The sequence below is a fragment of the Eschrichtius robustus genome, chromosome 5 (genome assembly GCF_028021215.1).
Source record: "Eschrichtius robustus isolate mEscRob2 chromosome 5, mEscRob2.pri, whole genome shotgun sequence".
Taxonomy (NCBI): Eukaryota; Metazoa; Chordata; class Mammalia; order Artiodactyla; family Eschrichtiidae; genus Eschrichtius; species Eschrichtius robustus.
In genome coordinates, this window is record NC_090828.1 from 39,558,555 (window position 1) to 39,583,773 (window position 25,219).

Below are 25,219 nucleotides of genomic sequence, written 5' to 3' on the forward strand. Positions count from 1 at the left end.
ACATTTACAGGACATTCCATCCAAAGACAACAGAATACACTTTCTTCTCAAGTGCTCATCGAACATTCTCCAGGAGAGATCATATCTTGGGTCACAAATCAAGCCTTGGTAAATTTAAGAAAATTGAAGTCATATCAAGTATCTTCTCTGACCATAATGGTATAAGACTAGATATCAATTACAGGAAAAAGTCTGTAAAAAATACAAACATATGGAGGCTAAACAATACACTACTAAATAACCAAGATATCACTGAAGAAATCAAAGAGGAAATCAAAATATACCTAGAAACAAATGACAGTGAAGACACAACGACCCAAAACCTATGGGATGCAGCAAAAGCAGGTCTAAAAGGGAAGTTTATAGCACTAGAATCCTACCTCAAGAAATAAGAAACATCTCAAATAAACAACCTAACCTTACACGTAAAGCAATTAGAGAAAGAAGAACAAAAACACCCCAAAGTTAGCAGAAGGAAAGGAATCATAAAGATCAGATCTGAAATAAATGAAAAAGAAATGAAGGAAACGATAGCAAAGATCAATAAAACTAAAAGCTGGTTCTTTGAAAAGATAAACAAAATTGATAAACCATTATTATCCAGAGTCATCAAGAAAAAAAGGGAGAAGACTCAAATCAACAGACTTAGAAATGAAAAAGCAGAAGTAACAACTGACACTGCAGAAATACAAAGGATCATGAGAGATTACTACAAGCAACTACATGCCAATAAAATGGACAACCTGGAAGAAATGGACAAATTCTTAGAAAAGCACAACCTTCTGAGACTGAACCAGGAAGAAATAGAAAATATAAACAGACCAATCACAAGCACTGAAATTGAAACTGTGATTAAAAATCTTCCAGCAAATAAAAGCCCAGGATCAGATGGCTTCACAGGTGAATTCTATCAAACATGTAGAGAAGAGCTAACACCCATCCTTCTCAAACTCTTTCAAAATATAGCAGAGGGAAGAACACTTCCAAACTCATTCTACCAGGCCACCATCACCCTGATACCAAAACCAGAAAAAATGTCACAACAAAAGAAAACTACAGGCCAGTATCACTGATGAACATAGATGCAAAAATCCTCAACAAAATACTAGCAACCAGAATCCAGCAGCACATTAAAAGGATCATGCACCATGATCAAGTGGGGTTTATCCCAGGAATGCAAGGATTCTTCAATATACCCAAATCAATCAATGTGATAATCCATATTAACAAACTGAAGGAGAAAAACCATATGATCATCTCAATAGATGAAGAAAAAGCTTTCGACAAAATTCAACACCCATTTATGATAAAAACTCTCCAGAAAGTAGGCATAGAGGGAACTTACCTCAACATAATAAAGGCCAGATATGACAAACCCACAGACAACAACGTCCTCAATGGTGCAAAACTGAAACCATTTCCACTAAGATCAGGAATAAGACAAGGTCGCCCACTCTCACCACTATTATTCAACATACTTTTGGAAGTTTTAGCCACAGCAATTAGAGAAGAAAGAGAAAAGAAAGGAATCCAAATCAGAAAAGAAAAAGTAATAATGTCACTGTTTGCAGTTGACATGATACTATACAAAGAGGATCCTAAAGATGCTACCAGAAAACTACTAGAGCTAATCAATGAATTTGGTAAAGTATCAGAATACAGAATTAATGCACAGAAATCTCTTGCATTCCTATACACTAATAATGAACAATCTGAAAGAGAAATTAAGGAAACACTCCCGTTTACCATTTCAACAAAAAGAATGAAATACCTAGGAATAAACCTACCTAAGGAGACAAAAGACCTGTATGCAGAAAACTATAAGACACTGATGAAAGAAATTAAAGATGTTACAGATGGAGAGATGTACCATGTTCTTGGATTGGAAGAATCAACATTGTGAAAATGACTGTACTACCCAAAGCAATCTACAGATTCAATGCAATCCCTATCAAACTACCAATGGCATTTTTCACAGAACTAGAACAAAAAATTGCACAATTTGTCTGGAAACACAAAAGACCCCGAATAGCCAAAGCAATCTTGAGAAAGAAGAACGGAGGTGGAGGAATCAGGCTCCCTCACTTCAGACTATACTACAAAGCTACAGTAATCGAGACAGTATGGTACTGGCACAAAAGCAGAAACTTAGATCAATGGAACAGGATAGAAAGCCCAGAGATAAACCCACGCACATATGGGCACCTTATCTTTGACAATGGAGGCAAGAATATACAATGGAGAAAAGACAGTCTCTTCAATAAGTGGTGCTGGGAAAACTTGACAGCTACACGTAAAAAAATGAAATTAGAACACTCCCTAACACCATTCACAAAAATAAACTCAAAATGGATTAGAGACCTAAATGTAAGACCGGACACTATAAAACTCTTAGAGGAAAACATAGGAAGAACACTCTTTGACATAAATCACAGCAAGATCTTTTTTGATCCACCCCCTAGAGTAATGGAAATAAAAACAAAAATAAACAAGTGGGACCTAATGAAACTTCAAAGCTTTTGCATAGCAAAGGAAACCATAAACAAGACGAAAAGACAACCTTCAGAATGGGAGAAAATATTTGCAAATGAATCAACGGACAAAGGATTAATTTCCAAAATATAGAAACAGCTCATGCAACTCAATATTAAAAAAACAAATAACCCAATCCAAAAATGGGCAGAAGACCTAAATAGACATTTCTCCAAAGAAGACATACAGATGGCCAAGAAGCACATGAAAAGCTGCTCAACATCACTAATTATTAGAGAAATGCAAATCAAAAGTACAATGAGGTATCACCTCACACCAGTTAGAATGCGCATCATCAGAAAATCTACAAAAAAAATGCTGGAGAGGTTGTGGAAAAAAGGGAACCCTCTTGCACTGTTGGTGGGCATGTAAATTGATACAGCCACTATGGAGAACAGTATGGAGGTTCCTTAAAAAACTAAAAATAGAATTACCATATGATCCAGCAATCCCACTACTGGGCATATACCCAGAGAAAACCATAATTCAAAAAGACACATGCACCCCAGTGTTCGTTGCAGTACTATTTACAATAGCCAGGTCATGGAAGCAACCTAAATGCCCATCGACAGATGAATGGATAAAGAGGATGTGGCACATATATACAGTGGAATATTACTCAGCCATAAAAAGCAACGTAATTGTGTTATCTGTAGTGAGGTGGATGGACCTAGAGACTGTCATACAGAGTGAAGTATGTCAGAAAGAGAAAAACAAATACCGTATGCTAACACATATATATGGAATCTAAAAAAAAAAAAAAGTTCTGAAGAACCTAGGGACAAGACAGGAATAAAGACACAGACATAGAGAATGGACTTGAGGACACGGGGAGGGGGAAGGGTAAGATGGGACGAAGTGAGAGAGTGGCATTGACATGTATACACTACCAAATGTAAAATAGCTAGTGGGGAGCAGCCGCATAGCACAGGGAGATCAGCTCAGTGCTTTGTGACCATCTAGATCGGTGGGATAGGGAAGGTGGGAGGGAGACGCAAGAGGAAGTAGATATGGGGATATATGTATATGTATAGCTGATTCACTTTGTTATACAGCAGCAACTAACACAACATTGTAAAGCAATTATACTCCGATAAAGATGTTAAAAAATATATAAATAAATAAAACACATTACTGAATAGTCTGGCAGTGTTTCTGTGAAGAGCACTGTTAGTGCCTGCAGAGAAACCAGAGACCATGAGGGCAGGCATCTTCTCCTCAGTATGCACAGAAGAGAGGGCAGAAGAAAAGAAGACTGGGGAGAGTATTTCTGATCTTCTTTTTCCAGGCTAAGTGACCCAGGAAGGAGAGCATCTGAATAACATGATCCTTTCAATCCTTCAATAACGTTCTTCCTGTGCCCTGCTGCTCAGCTAGCTGTCAGTGTCACACCCACTAATTGTTAGATAGACTCCAGTGCTTAGAGAGGAAATTGCAGACCTTTATAAAACGATGTCTTACAAATTCCAACACTTACCCTTTAGTGTGTTAGGAAGAGAATCGGCTGCCTGTGGAAAGCAGAAGAGGTGAAGGGTGTGCCGGCTGCTGGCTGCTGGGAAGGGGAGTGGGAACTTACCTACTCCTGGCTTATCCTACTGAGTGGCTGCTTCCCAGTGTTACAAAAAAGAGTCCACAGACCAATAAATGTTAACTTGGTTGTCGTATGTTAGCAGGCTCTCCGTGGTCTGTGATTACACGGAGACAGCTTGCTAAGGCTAGTCTTACAGGAAAAGGGGCCTAGGCTACAGACATTTGTTTCAAGTCTTTTTTTATATAAATGTTTCCTTTATTCTGACTACCATACCTCCTAAATTTGGTGCTCTCTACCTACTTAAGGACCAGCCAGTCATGAGTCAGTGTAATAACAGAAAAACATCAAATTGCAGCTCTGCTTTTATTGCCTGAAGGGCCTTGAGCAATGAATCATGTAAGGATTGGCTCTCAGGGGCCAGAGATCTTGCCCAGTGTCCAGCTTTACTGGATAAAGGTAATCAGGAGACACAGGTGGGGCGGGCAGAGGTCTGGGACCATTGATGTCCCAGATCCTTTGATGTCTCAGATCCTTTCTTGTCACAGTGGATGTCCTCTGGCCCAGATTAACATGTGAAGTCTCCAGATAATGTATGCTGTTACATTATTTATAAAGAAATAATCATGAGATATCTCCCATTTTACACTTAGCTACATAGTATATATTATATTTTCCAGGAAGCTACATCCCGTAAATACTGAGTCTCAAGGAAGTTAAGTAGCTGTCCCAAAGTCACACAGCTGGGAAGTGGTAGAATCAGATTAAAAGTGAGGTCTTTCGGACTGCACAGCCCAACAACTCACCATTACAGGGCAGTGTTTCTCAGAGTGAAGATGAGCAGGCCTGGGAACCCAACAGCAGGAGGAAAAGTTGCTCTGAAGGTCATCTCCGAGATAACAGGCTCTACCGTGCTTCCTGAGCGTGGCCAGAGCTAGCTTCTGAGTGTGGGTACGGGTGGCTTGAGCCCAGACAGGCCCACTGTCTCGTGGATTAATGCCTTTGGTCACAGGGACTGAGAATGTGTTAAGGTGCATTCAGATCCTTCCCTACTTCAACTCAAATTCACATTTGCTGAAGGGGAACCAAAGCATCATCTGTGTCCTCAGAAGGGCTGCTTCATAAGGATCTGGAAAAGAGAATCAGTTTTTGCTCCCTCTGGCTAATACCTCGCCACTTTTTAATATTTGTTGAACATTTACTGTATTCCGGACACTATGTAAATCTTTTCATGTTTCTCATTGCGGGACTGTGAAGGTTATATTGATATTAATGCCCTGTACCACCATGAGGCAGTTCAGCCCAAGAAGGACATGTGTGTTAATTCATTCAGTGGAGGGAACAAAAAATTTGACTTAACACACAAGAGTAATTAATCTGTATGAACACTAAAAAGAATCTCTATAGAGTCAGTCTGAGTGAAAATTGTTTTCCCTGGCAATTACATGTTTGTTTTACTTATGATACTCTCTAAAACATGTTATATATGAGTTTAGAAACATTGGAAAAGGTGGAATCTTAAGATGTTGTATATATTTGTCTCATCCATGGCATATATTGGCTTATTTAGTGAATATATATATATATTCACACACGTATGCACACTTTATTCCAAAGATGCCTTTACATTGATGGTGAAATTAGTTTTAGGGGTTACATTTTAAAGTTGTAAAATAATGTTATTGAACTTTTCCCCTTCCATGACCATTTTTGTCCTTTATTCACCGTATGCATGAACCAGACGCCAGATAGGAAATGGTTAGTTTTTGATGGGCCAGTAGATGCAGTATGGATTGAGAATATGAACACTGTGCTGGATGACAACAAAAAGCTATGTCTGATGAGCGGGGAGATTATCCAAATGTCACCACAAATGAACCTTATTTTTGAACCAATGGATTTAGAAGTTGCTTCTCCTGCCACTGTAAGTTCTCAGTTTTCACATCTGCTTATAAATTTGAAATGTTATAAATGCGTTTATTGCTTAGTAGCTTTGACTCTAGATGAAAAGTGTTTATAGAATTCATTTTAACAGCCATCTGTGATTCTCCAAGAGCAGCCGTGTCTGTCGACATACCTTGACAAATATAAGTGTCAGGCATATTTTCCTCTTTGCCTAGGACCATTTGGTAAAGTCGTACACAAAAATTTAGATCAGGAAATTATCTAAAAGTATGCTATTTTTTTCCCCAAGAGTTTTCTGAAGGTTGTAAGAAATAGATGTATCAAGTCATATTTCTTTTGTAAGCAGTTCCTTGGAGGTAAACAATGATTGTTTTTCCAGGTTTCCAGATGTGGGATGATTTACATGGAGCCTCATATGCTGGGCTGGAGACCGCTGATGTTGTCTTGGATAAATCTTTTACCTCCTGTGATCAGTATTATTCAGAAGGAATTTATAATAGGCTTATTTGACAGAATGGTTCCTGTTTCTGTCGAATTTATTAGAAAGCATACAAAGGTAAGAGGGATGAAAATTTTAATATTTAAAAAATAAATGGAAAATCCAAATTAGCCATATATATACATTTTAATGTCTACTTTTATTGCCAACTACCAGATATTAAAATAATTCTTAACTAGTTTGACTAACAACTCTTTTCTTATTAAAGTTTAAAATTTTTAATTAACATAATTCTCCAAAAAATATTTTAAATGAAGCATCTTGTGGTTTGAGAAAATGTGTGGATCTTTTCTCTCTTAAAAAACAAACTCAAAGTCCCACCTAATCACACCTGGGTGAAAATATTCTATAAATAGTTCTCTCTCATTTCTGATGGACTGTTGTTTTTTAAAATAGTTTTCATTTTGAATTTTTTCTTTATTTTCCAAAGCTTTTAGAATAAATATATATTATTTTATAATTAGAAAAAGGACAATTGAAAAAAGTAATCTCGTTTATGACTTCCAAAGAACTGGATAGTGGGTCACATGGAGAAACACATATTACTGCTTTTTAGACATACTAAATGAGAAATCTGCCATATTTAGCATGAGTGCATCTAATTGTTTAGGGATTACTATGGATAGCTAATAAAACTGGGATTCGGAAAGGGAAGCCAGCCTGTGGTAGAAGAATTGAAAGGGGTCCTAAAGCAAACAAATCCATTTTTCTTTCTTTTAGTACACCCTGGGGATGAGATGGGGGAAAGGTAGAAGGGAGAGAAATGACAGCGTGAATTTCTGGAAGCATGGATGTCTCCTGCCTCTGAGAGTTGATGGAATTCCAGGGAGGCTCTTAAACACCCTCCAGCTGGGAACTGTAGGGAAAGATGCTTAATTTCTGCTTTGGGAGATGTGGACCAAAGGTCCTTTAGGATGACTTTGCTCTGGATCAAATATAGGGAAACAGGGTTGGGATTTCTCCTGCTGTTGGAAATATAATAGAAAAGCTTGAGGCAGGTATTTGTCTCAGTGTTCGGATTTGGAAAGTGGAATTTAAAACCACGGTAATGAAGATTACTTAAAGGCAAATCCAGAGAAAAAAGAGCAAAGGCTGGAATCCTGGGTATACCAGCAATTTAGAGAGAGGGAACGGGGAGAAGGTTTTGAGTAGCAAGTAGCCAGTGTTATCAGAAATTACTGAGAGTCAGGTGAAGGAAGGAAAGGGTTGGCATGTGTCCCTTGGATCTGGCAGTAGAGATCATGAGGGAGCCCTGGCCCCAGCACTTCGAGGGAAGAGGCAAGAGTACTTCAGGGCGGTTGGTTAGGAATGTGGGTGATACTGACTTGATGGTGAGTGTAGGCTGCTCTTTCAGGAAACTTGGCTGTAACGGAGGATGTTATACATATGAAGTAATCATGTTTCAAAATCAATTAAATATGCATCAATTGAGATAAAATAAGCTATAGGGTTTTTTCTCTCCTGGCATTGTCACAGAAGGTAGGTATTACAAATAAATGGATTTTCCATATAACTGGAACTGATCTTTTCAATAGCAAATAGAGGAAAATAGTTTTTTTTAATTGAGGTATAATTGGCATACAGTATATTAGTTTCAGGTGTACAATATAATGATTTGTATATTTTGTGAAATGATCACCACAGAAGGTCTAGTTAATATCTGTCATACATAGAATTTTGTTCTTGTAATGAGAATTTTAAAAAATCACTTTTAATATAAACTTCCTGAAATGTACTTATGCACTTTTGTCCTTTCTTGAAGAAATTATGAATGCCTGTGGAGAACAGATCTGTGTATGCTGAGGCGGGTAGGAGAGGGATAGATTGGGAATTTGGGATTAGCAGATGCAAACTATCATATATATGTATAACTAAATCACTTTGCTGTACACCAGAAACTAACACAACATTGTGAATCAACTATACTTCAATAAAATAAATTTTTAAAAAAATCATGCATGCCTGTTATTTACTAAGTAGTAATACGTGTCTGTCTTATTTGTAGTAGTCAACTGTTTGCATTTTAGGGTTGCAGCAGTAACACTTAGTCCCTGTCCTTAATCAGACACTCAGTTGTCACTTCTGCCTGCTTCTACTGGGACAGTGGCCAAATACCAAGTCAACTGCTTCTAATCTTCAGAGAGTCCATTTCAGAGTTAATTCTTACATGTTAACCATGAAGCAATACAACTCTAAAGGATGGAAGAGAGCTTGGAGGGAAGAAGACAAATGTTTATTGAGAACTTGCTGTATGCTGCATGGTTATAGGAACTGTAACATTATCTATTTTATAAATTCTCATGGTGAGACCCAGAGAAAGAAAGTGCACAGTATTTACAGCACTCCAGAAACATTTTATGCTCTTCAAGACTTAAAAATGTATTTCATAAGAATGAGTTTACTCTGAGTACTGCTGTAGCTTATAAAGATATTCTAAAATGGGCTTTATTTATTGAACATGTTAGATAAGCAAATTAATTTCCTGCTCTGAAAGATTTTTTTTTTAGTGTTTTGGTTTATGAAATTGGTATAACATAGAATCTATGTTTGTGATTAAATTAAACTTGTAACTGTGAGTTTTTTAAATGTGAGAATCAGTATAAGAGTGATTAAAGGGCACACGCCACCTGGATGGGACATCCATTGCTGCCTCACTCTAGGGAACTAATATGTACCTCAGTTTCCCCTGCTATAAAACTAGAATTATAATAATAGTACCTTTTCATAGATACTATGGCTGTTAGAACTAAATGAATTCAATAAAAATTAGTTGATACTATGTCAATTAGTGCCTCATTTAAATTGTTTCATGGACTTTTTTCCTCTGATTTTTCAGGAATTATCTCCTACTTCAGATACAAACCTAGTCCGATCCCTAATGAATCTGATAGACTGTTTTATGAATGACTTTGCTGATGAAGTCAAAGTAGGAGAGAGAAATGATCGAGAAACTTACTCTTTACTTGAGGTAGGCCCATTTCTCTTTGAGGCTTGCAATAGAAAGACATCCACTGCTTTCCCCAACGCTTCCTAATTAATTAACCTCATTTTTCCCGGAACTGGAGTCTGGACAATGGGTGGTAGCTGAACAGTGAGGGAAAAGTCAGGTCCCAAATGCCAGGTGCTGGTAGGAAAGCTCCTTGACTGGCAGTTCTGTTGGATCATGAAGTTTGGGTGGAGCCCAATGATTCCCACAGATCTGCTACTGATTACCTTGGGTCATTTGGCCAGTCTCAAAGATGATCAATCCTCAAAATGTCAATGACCGTTGACAACAGGATTCACCTCCCCTTCAACCTCCAAATTATAATTCATTGCTTTTTCTCCTTAATTTTCCCCCTTTTTCATGAGATATAAATATTTAAAATGTATATGTGTATTGAGTATATATTTGAAACGAGGAAAGCAAGAAAATATATAATCTATAAACGTTTTAACTATAGGAATAAAATTATCAACAGACCTTGAATCTTCTTTAATAAAAAAATTTCGTATTGGCTAATGGTAGCACTTCTAATGTAGTCAGTTACTTTTTTGCATATATTTTACGAAATAAATTTTTAGTTTCATTTAAAACAGTTTCCAGAGAGAGACAGTCTGTGAGTAATCTACGAGTAGGTGAATAGTGTAAAGCCAGAGTTCACAACTTTTATGAGCATAGTCAAGACTGTTTTAGCTCTGGCATTAAAAAGGGGATTTGATTTTAAAACTATCAAACAGGCTTTCTCATTTGAGTGGTGTGTCTTCTTGTCTCCCCTGTTCCCTCTGCCTAAGTCTGGTAAGAAAGCTTGCAGGTTAGCAGTTCTAATTATACAATCAATGCTCAGGTAATTATTACAACAGGTAAATAAAAATATATGAATTTGTTCTACTTTTTAAAAAACACTGCATCAAAATTTAAATTTAATAAATATATATAGTGGGTTGATTATTCTTTATTAAAATATGCTTTTGTACTTTAATAAAAAGTTATCTCAGTGTTCTTTTTAATATCAAAGTTCAGCCATATACTTAAATTATCACCTGATTTACCAGACTAATCATTCTAAGGTTTTACTATGCCTAGAATTTATACTTTGCATTGTATTATCTTCTCTGATAGTAAGATTTTATAAGACATGTAATTTGATAGAAAAAAACTAATTATTACAAAATCCTGAGATAACCTACTACCATATATCAGTTTATTCATTTCCTTTCAAAGATATTAATCTGGCTGATATGATTTAAGCTTCAAGAATAGATTAAAGCTATTCTTTAATGCACTCTTATCTTCTCATCTCTCCAATTCAGGGCATTTTTCTGTTTTCATTGATCTGGTCCATTGGTGCTTCTTGTAAAGATGATGATCGGTTGAAATTTAATAAGATTCTTCGAGAACAAATGGAAGGCCCGATTTCAGAAATAACTCGAAATAGGTTTAAATTACTGAGTGGTACTGAGCAAACACCTTCAAAAACACTAACTGTTCCATTTCCTGAAAAAGGAACAATTTATGATTATCAGTTTGTCACTGAGGTAAGAGTTCTGAAGCAAAGTTGTACCTGCCAACCAGGCAGAGTCTCCTTGGAGACACACAGCACATAAAGGCTCTGTGGCCACCTTGTCACCACTGTTTACCTTAGGAGACAGCATGGAGTAGAGGAAGGCACGCTGGTTGTGAAGTCAGGCACACCTGGGTCTGCCATATAGCCTTGGACTAGTTCTTTAATCTCCCTGAACCTTGTTTTTCTCATTGATAAAATGAGATAAATAATAATACTTGTTGGGCCAGTTGTACTCATTGCAAAAAAATCACACATTAGGACATCCAGTCCAGCAGCAGGCGAGTACTGCTCAAGGACACACCTCTGGGAGGTTCATGGTGCATGTTAGCACATCACAGGCTAAGAGGTCCAGCAGGACTGCCGCTGGGTGGTTAGGAATTCAGCCCTTCCCAAACAGATTGGACAATGCAACCTGGGTGGTGTCTGTTCACTTGTTTGTTTTTGTGTAACAGCTCCCGTAAGTACTGTAAATGAGGACAAAGTTTTGGTATACATATTATTTAAATATATGCAGATTTAAGTGAGATTGGGATCACACCATATCCTCACTGGGTAGTTGTATATCCTCCTTCCTCCCTTAATAAAGAAAACAACTCTCTGTCTCACTGATAGTTCTTTAATAAACTTATTTTTCTAAAACCTCCCTATAATCTACCATTTGGATGGACCATGATCCATTGCGTTTCGTAGTCTTGGACATTGAAGTGTTTCTGTTGTTTTAGTTTTAATGCTTTTGTGAATATTCTTGTGCACAAGTCATTGCATACATATCTGATTATTTCTTTAAGATAGGCTCCTTGAAAAGGAATTACTGTATCATTTTTTAAATTTTTATGGCTCTTGACAATGTATTGCCAACCTCACCTCAGAAGAGACTCTTCACCCTGCCAGCCACAAGATACCTTTATATCTTTGCTAATTTTACTTCAAATGACTAACAATACCCTACATTTTCAGAGCACTTTGCAGTTTATTAAGCTTTTCCACAATCACTTCTGTTTTGTTTCCCAGCATCTCAGTGAAATGGGAAAGGTAGGATTCTTTTTCAAATTTTACCATTGAGGGAACTGAGGCTCAGAGATATTTTGTGATTTTTCCCAGGATCACACAATCTCTAAATGACTATCTGTTCCAGGTTTTCTGATTCTTAATTTTTCCTTCCCCACAGGTGGCAAAATATCCATGTTAGAAAAGATTATCAAGAGTATCGAAAGAGCATTATTTCTTCATCAGTTTTAGAAAGTTCTAGGAATTTCTTTGCAATACTATTTTTAGACTGATGTAAATTCAGCCTCCTCAAATTCTCTACTATGTGCACAGCACTGCCAGAAGATACAAAAATGAATAAAGCACAGTGCTGCCCTCTGTGAGTTCCTAACCTCTTCAGAAGAGTGTCATGTATACTGTAGGACAGAAGAGTCTTATATGTCAAGGTCCAGGGACACAGGGCATTTTTATAACCGGTAGGCCCATCAGTGAGGCTGGGTTTTAGGGAACATGAAGAAGGTGTGAAGGAAGAATGGGTCTAAATTCTAATACGCTTCGAAAGGCCAGGAGCTTAAATTGGATTTTGCAAGAATGAAGAGGGCAGTGGTGTTTTTCTAAGGAGAGAGAGTTAACGTGATATTTTTGAAAATTTTTGTTATAGACACTGCCTTAGCAAATTAAAATTTTAGTTCATAAGCTAATTGGATGAAAAGATACAGTGTAATGTTAATTCATAGTAATAATCTCATATTAAGAAATCTCGTCTGTTCTGGATATCTGTTGAACACCAGCATGAATATAGTTAACACTACTGAGCTATACACTTAAAAATGGTTGAAGGTAAATTTTAGGTGTTTTTTACTACAATTAAAAAGAGACACTACTATAAATAAAATAGATAACTGATAAGGACCTACTGTATAGCACAGGAAACTCTACTCAATACTCTGTAATGACCTATGTGGGGGGAAAAAATCTGAGAAAGAGTGGATATATGTATATATATAACTGATTCACTTTACTGTACAGCAGAAACTAACACAACAGTCAAAATCAACTCTACCCCAATAAAAATGTTTTTAAAAAAGAAAGAGAAATCTTGCTTGAAATAATAAGCTGATGTTGTAAGTACCATTATAAAAGTCAAACAATATGCAGCTGATGTTCTATGTAGAAAGTTTTTCTATATGAACAGTTTCTGTGTGAACAGGTATTGAATAAAATTCTTTACGCTTTAACACATTGATTAGACCAGTTTTCCCAATGCCATTAAAGAATCTAACAATTGGCCAAAATAACTGATCTTTGGGTTGATATAATCAGTGGTTTCAGGACATCAAAAGTATCACAACATTGCCATTTCATTTTTATTCATATAAAAGCCCAATTTCTCCTTAATTTAACACAAAATGTAACTTAAAAAAATTAGAGTGAAGAGTTTTAAAGGATAAAAACAAATGCATAAATATCAAGGATTGTTGTCTTGATTGTTCATCTTTTCTGCAATGGCACAGGAGTGCCATCTAAAAGTATTTTACAACATGACATTCACTATTTGGATATTTATTGTGAACAGGGAATAGGAAAATGGGAACCATGGGTAAAGAAGTTGGCAGAAGCTCCTCCAATTCCTAAGGATGTGATGTTTAATGAAATCATTGTACCAACTCTGGACACAGTTCGATACTCTGCACTAATGGAATTGTTGACCACCCATCAAAAGCCTTCAATATTTGTAGGACCAACAGGAACTGGAAAGAGTGTTTACATTATTGTAAGTATTGTAGAAATCTACCTGATAAAATGTGCACGATAGTCCTAAGAAAATTATTTTTTAAACTACCTGAACTGGTAGGCAATGTTTTTTAAATACTTACGTATTTCAGTGTTGGAGCCACAGAGAATTTTTGAGTAATTGCCTATTTATTTTTGAAAGTTGATTAAAGATATTATGCTACTTTATATCACTAGATTATTGTCCATTTTAAAGGTATTTTAGTGAAAATAGCTTATACAGGATGAAGAATTTTATCTCCCTTAAAAAGGGTGTTTTGGTTGATATTTAATTTTCTAAATTATCAAATATGTAAACAATTGGTAATAAGACTGATTTTCTTTAATGATTTCTGGAATCACACCTATTGTGTGTTAGTTAAGAAAATGCTAGCTGCTGTAACAGGTATGCCCCAAATCTCAGCAGCGTTATAAATCCTTGTTCCCTTGTGTTTAGGGGGTCATACTGATCAAAGACCAGTTCTTGCCTCTAGTTTCAGATTTCTGAAAGGAGAAAGCTGGCTGGAACTATTAATGAGTAGCACCTCCAGCCTTTGGCATGGCAAGTAAGTGCAAGTTTCCCCCGGGTCAGTTGGACAGTGTGGAAGGTAACTGGACTTGAGCCTTCCTGGGACTCCATCCCATATGACTGCCCACAGCAGTGAGGGAACTCCATTAGTCCCCTTAGGTCAGGGAGCTGTGCAATGTGAATGTCCCTTGGGAGTAAGTAAGGAACCTGCACATCTAGTCTTCTCAGAGAGCAAACATTTGGAAGCTTGCCATGACAGCAGGCAAGATAGCATTAGCCAAGAGAACCACAGTGACACCAGTGAAGTGGGAATTTTGCCTCTCTTCCTCCAGTTCTGCCTGCTACCCAACCGTGGGCAAGAAGAAGATAGGGAAGGCAGGTGGAGGAGAGAGGAGGAGCTATCGGTGGCCCCTCCCCCATTGCAGTTTTCCAGTCAATTCACATTCTCCCAGTTGTGACAGTACCTGTTTCTAGTTCTTTATTGATTTTATATTTTAATCCAATCCTTTAATCCTTTGGGATATATTTGGTTATATAGTGGAATAATTGTCCTGGTATTATTTATTGAATAATCTCTTTCCCAACAGATTGAAATGTCACCTTTATCATACTAAATGCTGTATGTGTCAAGAAATATCCAAGAGTGGGGAGGGAAGATGTTTAGATTGAGGTTTTAAATCAAGGTGTTGAGTTGGACTGGATTGTTTAAAAAAAAATAACAAAGTGTACAGAAAGCTAAAGGATTTATCTAAGATATTATCAAGAGTTCGGGAATGGAGACTTGACATGGTTCAAGGCAGTGGGTGGAGAAAAATAAAGCCTTTGTCATTTGTACCCCCATCAAATTCAGCCCAGGTAATAAACTGCCCAGGCCAAAAAAAATTACTTTTCACAAAATTGGGAACATACTTTGCATCTTATTTTGTAATCTGCTTTTTTCTACTTAAGTTATTGTAAATATTTTCCTATTCCATTATTATTCTACAAGGTGATTTGTAGAAAACAACATCTTAGTTAAGAATTATTGTAATTTTACCTGCTATCCAGTGAGTTCCATTTTGAAAGTACAAATTATATTATATAAGCTTCCTAACTTACAGTCAGATAACTTGATAAAAGTGGAAAGCTAATAAGCTATATTACAGAGAACATTGATCTGGAGAGAGACGAATGGCAGTCTAAATTCTTGTGTCATCTCTGAGACCTTAAGCACGTTTCTTAACCCCTAAGTCCCTATGACTTCATGTTAAGCAGGAATGTGTACTCTGCGTGGTGGTTTTAGAAATCAGAGAAGCCACGTGTCCAGAAGGCCTGGACAAATAGACACACTCCATTGACTTGGTAACTGTTATTTCTGTTGATTCCATCTCTTTTTACATTATGACACTCTAAGGTTAAATTCGAGTGTGTCAACAATGATGCTTAGTGGTTATTTTGAAATGTCAAAACGTAATTGCAACTATGGCTCGTTATTTCCTGTTATACAGAATTTTCTTTTAAATCAACTCAATAAAGATATATACAAGCCTCTGCTGATTAACTTCTCAGCACAAACTACAGCAGCTCAAGCTCAGAATATTATCATGTCAAAACTGGACAAAAGAAGAAAGGGAGTTTTTGGTCCTCCTTTGGGCAAGAAAATGGTAATTACTCTCTGTTTCTATACGTATAGTACAGCAATGGTCCTATTCATGGGCATTGTTACCAGAACGAGGAAGCCAGATATACTGGTACTGGATGTCTTTTTGTACAGTTTTTTTATCACAGATTTTGGTTAAGTTTTCTTAAAAGTGTGTTCAGATTTGTATGTGCATCAGGCAACTTGACATTAAAAACAAGCATTTGCCCTTTGAATTCGAAGTAGAATATACATCTGGGAAATTACCTACCTTCCTAATTCTCTCATTAACATTTTTGCTCAGCGGAGTCTTTGCTGCTTGCTCTCTCGGCCTTTAAACAACCAAGCTATCAATTGACTTTTCCTCTACCAAGAATACCCTTCCCAACCTTACTGTCATCACTCAGAGGTGATAATCGTTTTAAAATCACACCTTCCTCATTTATTTTAATGTACTGAAGTTGTACAAGGAAAAAAGAGAAGGAATACTGAGAAACAAGTTGCATGAGAGGATTAATAGGTTCTAAACTCTTAACTATAAAGGTTAGTAATAAGACTGTCTCCCTGTTCCTTGGTAACATGGATGCTAAGGGATATTCCTGATGTGAAAAGAAACCACCACTTCTCACATATGTACCCCACAAGAAGATAATCTGATTCTTTGCCTGAACATTGTTTGCACCATAAGACACTATATTAAGATGTTAATATTTTCTAATCCCTCTTCTCCTTTCATTGTCAGGTTGTCTTTGTAGATGATGTCAATATGCCCGCTCGGGAGGTGTATGGGGCTCAACCTCCTATCGAGTTACTTAGACAATGGTTAGATCACTGGAATTGGTATGACCTAAAAGATTGTTCTATGATTAAACTAGTGGACATTCAAATCATGTGTGCTATGGGACCTCCAGGTACGTTTTCTGAGTTTGTGATTAAGATTGAAAATCACTCTGGCTGTATATAAAGGGCAGGAAAAAGAAAGAGAAATCGGACAACTTGAGTTACAGTGTTTTGTGTATATATTTTCTATGTCTGTATGTTGTGACCTAACAGAGTGACCACAATGATCAACATTGCAGAGTGGGTTGCCTTGCTTGGTGTCATTCTCCCCAAACCAAACAGCTCTTCCAAATCCTTTTTCTTCCACCTTTTGGGACTTTGCTTTCCATTTCCTGTTCCTGCATTCTGAGGCCCCAGATCCCCTGAGAACCCAGATCCCCCTGGGGAAGCTCATTTTCCTCTGTTTCATTCCTTAAAGTTTCAACATCCCTGCTTCAGAAGTCACCTTTCCTCTACCCCAATCAATTCCCATTTTAGTGAGTCTCTGGATTTAGACAGACTGTTGAGGGGGAATTTGAGTAGGAAATGGCCAAAAGAATTAACTCTTAGAGATCCTTTACACTTTTCAGGGGAAATTTGTAAACTCAAAAGAGATCTCTATCTATGTAGGGGAAATTTTTTATTCTAGGATATCTGAAACAGCTTGATTCAACTAACTGGACATTTTTAACTGTTCTTTTCCTGAACTCAAGCTGGTATTCTATATTTTTAAAAATTCCCCTTCTTGATGTACCATTTCTTCAGGGAATCTCTCCGGTATTTGCCTCTGAACCACCTGACCTTTATCTGACCTATAATGCAGACAGTTTGCTCTGAGTCAGTAATTGCTCTCAGTACACTCCCTGGGCCACTTTGAATGCTTTTTTTCCTCCCCTCTTTTTTTTTTTTTTAATTCTATTGCTCCTGGGTCCCAGACTTTAGCTCCGCTTTGCCTCTCCCCCACTACCCAGCAGTCATTTGTACTACGTGTCCACTTTCCTGGCCTCTTCAGGGACTGGACAGAGGAGCAGGCTAAATCCATGAGGTGTCTTTTCCTCTTGGACCCCATTTTCTAAAAAGACCACCATTTCCAAGCGTTCTCTGGGAGGAAGGGTTGAAGATAGAGCTGGGTGTATGATCTCTTACCTTTCCTTCTGCAGCCCTTTTACCATCTCCTTAAACTTGCCCAGGTAAATCAGAGTTTATTATAAGCTTCTAAATACTTAGAGGTACATAACTGTTTTGATCTATAGGCAACTAATTATATGCTTTCACACATTACTCATGTTTTCAGAATCAGCACAGTATAATAGTGGTAGAAGCAAAATACAGATTTACCTGGTTTAAAACAAACCTAAAACATGAACTTACATATTTTTAAGCAATATAAAGGTATCATGCACATTTAACACCACTTCTTTACCAAAGATTTCATGATAGAATCCCTTTAAAGAGAAAATGCATTTTGTCTATACATGTAAAGATGATAATATCAATCAATTTTGTAAAATGATGTTACATTCTAAGTCTGTTATTAAAACTTCATATTTGAAAATGTAATCAGTATTTTGTGAAAATGAGATAATCCCCCAGTTTTTAAAATTACAGGCAGCCAGTGAAGTGGCCATGTGAACCACATAGACTAGTCCTAGGGAAATTTATTTCAAGATGTGGGGGAAGAATGAGGCTGTATGCCAAGGTCATGCTGAATTTCAGCCATGTGGAAAGGACCCTAAAGTATGGTCAGTGAGAATCACCAGGGTTATGTTAATACTGCATACAATATTATATTAACATTGTATAATATTGTATCTTAATATTGTATTGTAATGAGAATGTTTGATGGTTTACTGCTTTGGGCTATGTATGAGTCATGGAGAAGGTGGCCATTGGTTCTTTCTGTCTGGTCGAATTTCCTTTGGTAAATAGACCTGACCAAGATTATATCTAATTAGTTGAACTTATTCAGATCATTGAACTAGAAAACAACACCTTGAGGTTGAGGAGACAACTGTTCTGAGGTCAAGGTTATCCAAATAATCGATTACTGTTCTCTGTGTGCTGTGAATTTGTCCATCTTGCGTGTTGTTTTATGCTGTAAAGTGTAGAGAAAATACTCTGGAATATACGAGTAACACTGTTAAGGGTTATCCTTTTTAATATTTAGGTGGTGGTCGAAATCCAGTAACTCCTCGATACATGCGACATTTCAATATTATAACAATCAATGAGTTTAGTGATAAATCCATGTTTACAATCTTCTCTAGAATCTTAACCTGGCATTTAAAAACCTGGTAGGTAATTGAAGGTATGTTTGTTTTTTCATTGGGGGGGGGTGTGTAAAATCTTTGGGGAACATGTCAGTACAAGTAGTGCTTCGCAAACTTTTCCACGAAAGCACCTTTAGACAAGGAAGAAGATAACAGGTAACATTGCTTCCCTCCTTTGCTCCCGTCTGCAGGTATGGGAACATAACACAAAGGGGCTGCAGTATCTTTCTCTTTTTCCTTTATTTTTCTGAAGTCTTGGATTTTAACCTAAAAAGCCATACACATTTTGCCTCCCGCAGTATAATATGTCCATGTTGGAACGATCAATATTTTGAATTTTTGCCACATAGTTCAATTAATGCTGGAAAGATTGCCAGGTTTATCCTGTGACTTTGACACCCAGTAGTAAAACTCTTGAGTTCCCCAGGGGTGTCCATGTCCAGGTTTGAGTATAACCTTGCAGCCTGTACCCTGGGGAAGTGTTGCTCCCTACCTCTGGGCACTCAGCACTTCTCCACAAGATACTTGGAGGTCGGGGAGCCAAGTGGACCTGAGCAGTGCAAATCTTGGCTCCCTGATGTGGACATCGTTCTCAGGAAATTGTCATTCCTTGCCCTATCCAGTGATGATGGAGGACTCCTTGTCAAGCCAGAAGTGAAATAGAGCCAATTTTTTCAAATGGATATTCTTTCCCCATGTTCTTTCTACCCTAATCATTCCTTTTGCCCTTAAAAAAAAAAAATCCTGGCTCACTGTTCATTTTACTTTCTTTTTACTCTCCTTTTTCTTGTTCCCTTTTCCTTATTTCTTTCTGTGTTTTTATTTTCTCCCTTCCCTTTCTCTGAAAATACCCATTTCACCAGTGTTCTTCAGGGATTCTATCTCTATGCAATTAAGAATGCCAAGGAGTGAAAGAGGTTAGGAAGCATCGTTTAGTGGATGCTGGGTTTAAGTTACATAATATGGGTTCCTCGGCTGGCTTTTCTGTCAGTAGTCTTAAGTTCATTAAATTCGTCCTGCTTACTCATGGAGTTCCTTTGAACATAAAATAAAATAATGAAAGGAAAGTAGCTTTAAAAGAAGTTAAAATTCTATTATTATAACAAGAAATGGTAATTTTGTAAACAAAATCAATTGATTTAATCGTAAGAAAAAATTCATGCTAGTCATACTAAATATCATTTATGTATCATAATTCTGTATTTGCTAACATTTTTCTTTCTTTTTACTTAAAAAAATTTTTTTAAGTTATAAATTTCCAGACAATTTTCTAGATTTGACCACACAAATTGTAAATGGTACGATGACTCTGTATAAAGAAGCAATGAAGAATCTCTTGCCTACTCCAGCCAAATCTCACTACCTGTTCAACCTCCGAGATTTCTCCCGTGTCATTCAGGGTGTGTGTTTGTCAAGACCGGAAACAGCAGAAACCAAAGAAGTGGTTAAACGTCTTTGGGTTCATGAGGTAAATCTCCATGTTACTGATATATGATGATGCAGGAAACAAAGATTTTACCATGCCAACAACTGCGTAAAAAGAAGTATTCAGCAATTTAAATAAATGGATTCCACTATTTGGCATTCTGAAGGCCAATGGTCAAGATAATTTCTAAAAATACTTTACGCTAATATGTTTTATGACATTTAAGATGCCTTATCTCTCATTTTCAGGAATTTCTGTTGATTTATAGGCTATTTCAAAGTAGGTATCATTCTTGGTCTCCTTTAAGTGACTTAATCTTTGTTAGTTTGACTTCAAATAATTATGAGATGGAACACTTTCGTTTTCATTAGAAGTGAATGTATTTATGTTCATTACTTACTTGTAGTGATACTAGATGCCAAAAGAACTACAAAGTAAACTAGATTTGAGAGCATAGAAACTATATAAAAATATATTTCGCTTTGGGAAGAGATAGATGGGTGAACATTTTCTTGTAAAAACTTGTAGAGGAAGGGCAGGAGAGAGAGAAAAAAGAATACAAAAAATAATGCATCAAAAAGAACAGTTCAGGGACTTCCCTGGTGGCACAGTGGTTAAGAATCCGCCTGCCAATTCAGGGGACATGGGTTTGAGCCCTGGTCCGGGAAGATCCCACATGCCGCGGAGCAACTAAGCCCGTGCGCCACAACTACTGAGCCTGCGCTCTAGAGCCCGCGAGCCACAACTGCTGAGCCCGCGTGCTGCAGCTACTGAAGCCTGCACGCCTAGAGCCTGTGCTCTGCAACAAGAGAAAACACCGCAATGAGAAGACCACGCACTGCAACCAAGAGTAGCCCCCGCTCGCCCCAACTAGAGAAAGCCCGTGCATAGCAACGAAGACCCAACGCAGCCAAAAAAAAAAAAAAAAAAGAAGTTTAATAGTTTTAAAATAGGCAAAGAGTATGGGAAAGTGGGAGGAAAATTTTCTCTTTTTAATATATAACTAACATGGTTATTTTAATTTTAATTAATGTAGTTAGGAAATCTAGAAAATGGAAATGTACTGCTATGTTAAAACCATGTGTTACAGAGACATAAATTTCAAAAAGGCTTTACAAAATTCAATCTTTGTAGGCTTTTTAGATCTACAGTTTGAATTTCTATATCCTCACACATTCAAATATATGCCCAAGTGAAGGTCCATTCCACTCAGAAATTTCGGCCACAGCAAGGTCCCTAAAAGTGACTCTTTGGAAAAGTATGATCTGCAGATTCCACTGTAGGTCACTTAATTGCCTGAGTGGGATCCATATTCTGGGACATGAACACAGGCTGTCAGCCTGGTAGCCCATGTGAGTGACAGAAATGTGCTGAAAGGTATAGAGGGAGAGTGGCGAGAGGGGAGGATGTCATTGACTTCACTGAAGGAGCACATTACCTAAGACAGCATTTGGTCACGGGCCAAATCTTCCTCTAGGAAGCATCTCGCATCCTCCACCTCAGGAACTTTGCCCTTGATATTCCTTCTATCTAGGACACTCCTCCCATTATCCACACGGCTTGCCCGCTTACCTCCTTAAGATCTCAGCTCAAATATAACCTTACCATAGAGGCTCGTCTTAGACCATCTCTACGCGCTATAGCTCTTTATCCTTTGTCTCGCTTTATTCTTCATAACACTGAGTGTCACTTGACCCCGTCTGTATTTTTGCTTACTTACGGTCTCTACTAGACTAGAAGCTTTATGAGAGCAGCAGCTTTATTTATTCACTGCTTTCCGCAATGCCTGATACATGACAAGCACTCAAGAAATATTTTCAAATGAGTGCATAAAGGGAAGAAAGAAGGCATCTTACTATCCATAACATGCTTCGTCACGTGGGATTATAATGCTTTGCTTTCCTCCAATCATGAGAGCAGTTCCTATTTGCTGTTGTATATTTGTGGTATGTACAGTTAAACTCTTTAGCCTTTTTCAGATCCTGTCCTGCCTCAGATGTCAGATTACTGAGTTTTGACAATGGCTGTTGAGCTCTTTGGGCATTTAATAAGGTTCATAATATAATAACTCTTCATTTTTAGTGACTACTTCATATTCATATAGTGTCATGAGTTTAAGTCCTTGGCTCAAAACCTTGAAATGGCACCTGACTTCGTGGGGAGGAATTTGGAATAAAAGTCCAGCAGTCCATAAGACCTTGTATGTGTAGCTTTCCCCAGGTTTTTCAGGTTACCTCCTGCTCTCACCTTCGTTCACCCACAACACAGGCCTTCTGGCTTTTTTCTGCCTGGAATGCTCTCCCCCCAGGTGTTGACCCTCTGGGCTGTCTCCCTACTGCCTTTGATCAAATCTCTCCTTCTCTGTGAGGCACAACGACCACCCTAATTAGTGCTGCAGCCTGACATCCCACTAACAGTTCCAGCCTTGCTTGACTTGCTCTATTCCTCTTCTTTCCGTAGCAGTCGCATAGCATGTATCACCTTCTAACATGCTGTACAGTTCATTTGTTACGTTTGTGGTCCATCTCCCGCAGGTGGCATGCCAGCTCCTGAGGGCAGAGGATTTTTTCCCCTCACTGATTTGTCCACAGTGCTGAGCACGGTGCTAGGCACATTGTTCTCACCATCTCAAAAAATATATAAAGTGATTGAGCTTAACACTCTTAACTTGCGCTTTATTTCTGTTTACTCAAAAAGATTTCTCTACTTTAGGTGACTGTTTCCTCTCCACACACTTTTACCAAACTAGACAACCCCATATAATTTCACTAAATGATTTTTGAGATATAAAACTGGCTTACTATTTTGCATTCCCTTTGGTTTCTGCATTGCTCTCAATCGTTAATGTGCCTAACATCTGGTTTGCTTGTTAAATATAGAGACTCAGCACAAGCAACCCAAGAAAAAATAGATAAATTGGGTTTCATCAAAGTTAAAATTTTTCATGTTTCAAAAGACACTATCTAGAAAGTGAAAAGACAACCCATAGAATGGAAGAAAATATTTGCAAATCATGTATCTGATGAGCATCCAGAATACATAAAGAACTATTACAAAGCAATAGTGAAAGACAAATAACCTAATTTAAAAGTGGAGAGAGGATTTGAATAGACATTTCTCCAAAGACGATATACAAATGGCCAATAGGTACATGAAACAATGTTTAACATCACTAGTAATTAGGGAAATACAAATCAAGATCACAGTGAAGTACCCCCTAACACCCAATAGGATGGCTGTAATTAAAAAAAAAAACAACAAACAACTGGATAATAACATGGCGTGTGGGAATGTTATATGGCGCAGCTGCTTTGGAAAACAGTTTGGTAGTTCCTCAAAATGTTAAACATAGAGTTACCATATGACCCAGAAATTCCACTCCTAGCTATATACCCAAGAGAAGTGAAAACATAGGTATACACAAAAACTTGTACATGAGTGTTAGCAGAAGTATTCATAATAGCCAAAAGCGGAAACAACTCAAATATACATTAGCTGATGAATAGACAAACAAAATGTTTGTTTGTGTGTGTGTGTGTGTGGGTGTGTGTGTGTGTGTATACACACAGTGGAACTCTATTCAGCCGTAAAAAGAAATACTGATACACGCTACAACATGGATGAACCTAGAAAACATTACACTAAGTGAAAGAAGCTAGACACAAAAGGCCACATATAATATTTTCCCATTTATATGAAATGTCCAGAATAAGCAAATCCATAGTGACAGGAGATTACTGGTTGCCAGGGGCTGTGGCGGCATATGGGGTGGGGATAATAATAAGTGACTACTAATGGGTACAGGGTTTCTTTTTGGGGTGATGAAAAAGATCCAGAGTTAGATGGTGGTGATGACTGCACAACTATGTGACTATTCTACAAAAACCATTGAATCGTATGCTTTAAAAGAGTGAATTTTATGATATGTAAATTATGTACCAATTAAAGCAATTTGTAATCAAGACTTTGAGGCAAATGAATTCGAAGCACAAATACAATATAAATATGCCAGAAATTACTTCCCCTGCAAAGATTTAGATTTATAATGGAAAATTTTATGTGTCAACTTTTAAAAATATAAGGGGTGGCAATGGAATAATAGTCCCCTGTACGGAAGAGAGGAGGGCAGGTATCAGCAGAAGTGAGAGGGAGCTTGCTAAGGTGTTGAGAATGTTCTATATCTTCATCTTGGTGGTGGTCACCTGGGTGTAAATATGTGTAAAAATTCCTGGAGGTGTACACTTAAGATTTTTGTACCTCATGTAAGGAAATTTTTAAAAAGAAAAAAAAAAAAGATCTTCCCAGTCTCCATCCTCAAAACTTTTAAGTCAGCAGGTCCAGAGTGGGGCCCTAGATTCATGTGTGTTGACAGTCTCTGAGAAACACTGCCTTAGGTTCTCGTTCTTGCTAAACTGCAGCTAGATAATAATATACTTGATTCATGCTTAGACACTGATGCCCAATATGTGAGGTTGTCTTAAGTTTCCTTTTTCTCATAAGAAGGAGGAGGTCTTCGGTATCTCAATCCAAGGAAGTGAATATTGGCATATGTTGGGAAACTCAATTGTCCCATAGAGAAATAGCTTTTGAACTGGGGGTGGGGACTAAGTGGGAGGCTTCAATCATACCATTTGTGTAGCTACTGATGTTAGAAAAAGGGATGACACTATTATGTCAACCAGACAGCAGTGAAAACACTAAAATCATTGCTCTTGAACACAATTAGGCTGATTCCAAGGCAGTTTGTAATAATTACATTTCTCAGTTCTGTAGTGTTTTCACATTT

General features: G+C 37.4%; 1 protein-coding gene across 4 annotated transcripts in view; it reads left to right on the forward strand.

The window, feature by feature from the left end:
• DNAH7 (dynein axonemal heavy chain 7) overlaps nucleotides 1–25,219 on the forward strand; it is a 225,785-nt gene that overhangs the window by 100,676 nt on the left and 99,890 nt on the right. For 3 of the 4 annotated variants that reach the window (XM_068544746.1, XM_068544749.1, XM_068544750.1), the window contains exons 31-39: nucleotides 5,802–5,984; nucleotides 6,345–6,521; nucleotides 9,301–9,432; nucleotides 10,758–10,982; nucleotides 13,575–13,772; nucleotides 15,788–15,943; nucleotides 16,661–16,829; nucleotides 18,905–19,031; nucleotides 20,256–20,475. In XM_068544746.1, the coding sequence (XP_068400847.1) occupies nucleotides 5,802–5,984; nucleotides 6,345–6,521; nucleotides 9,301–9,432; nucleotides 10,758–10,982; nucleotides 13,575–13,772; nucleotides 15,788–15,943; nucleotides 16,661–16,829; nucleotides 18,905–19,031; nucleotides 20,256–20,475 (1,587 nt within the window). The remainder of the gene's footprint in view (nucleotides 1–5,801; nucleotides 5,985–6,344; nucleotides 6,522–9,300; nucleotides 9,433–10,757; nucleotides 10,983–13,574; nucleotides 13,773–15,787; nucleotides 15,944–16,660; nucleotides 16,830–18,904; nucleotides 19,032–20,255; nucleotides 20,476–25,219) is intronic. The other variant, XM_068544747.1, reaches the window with a different exon arrangement.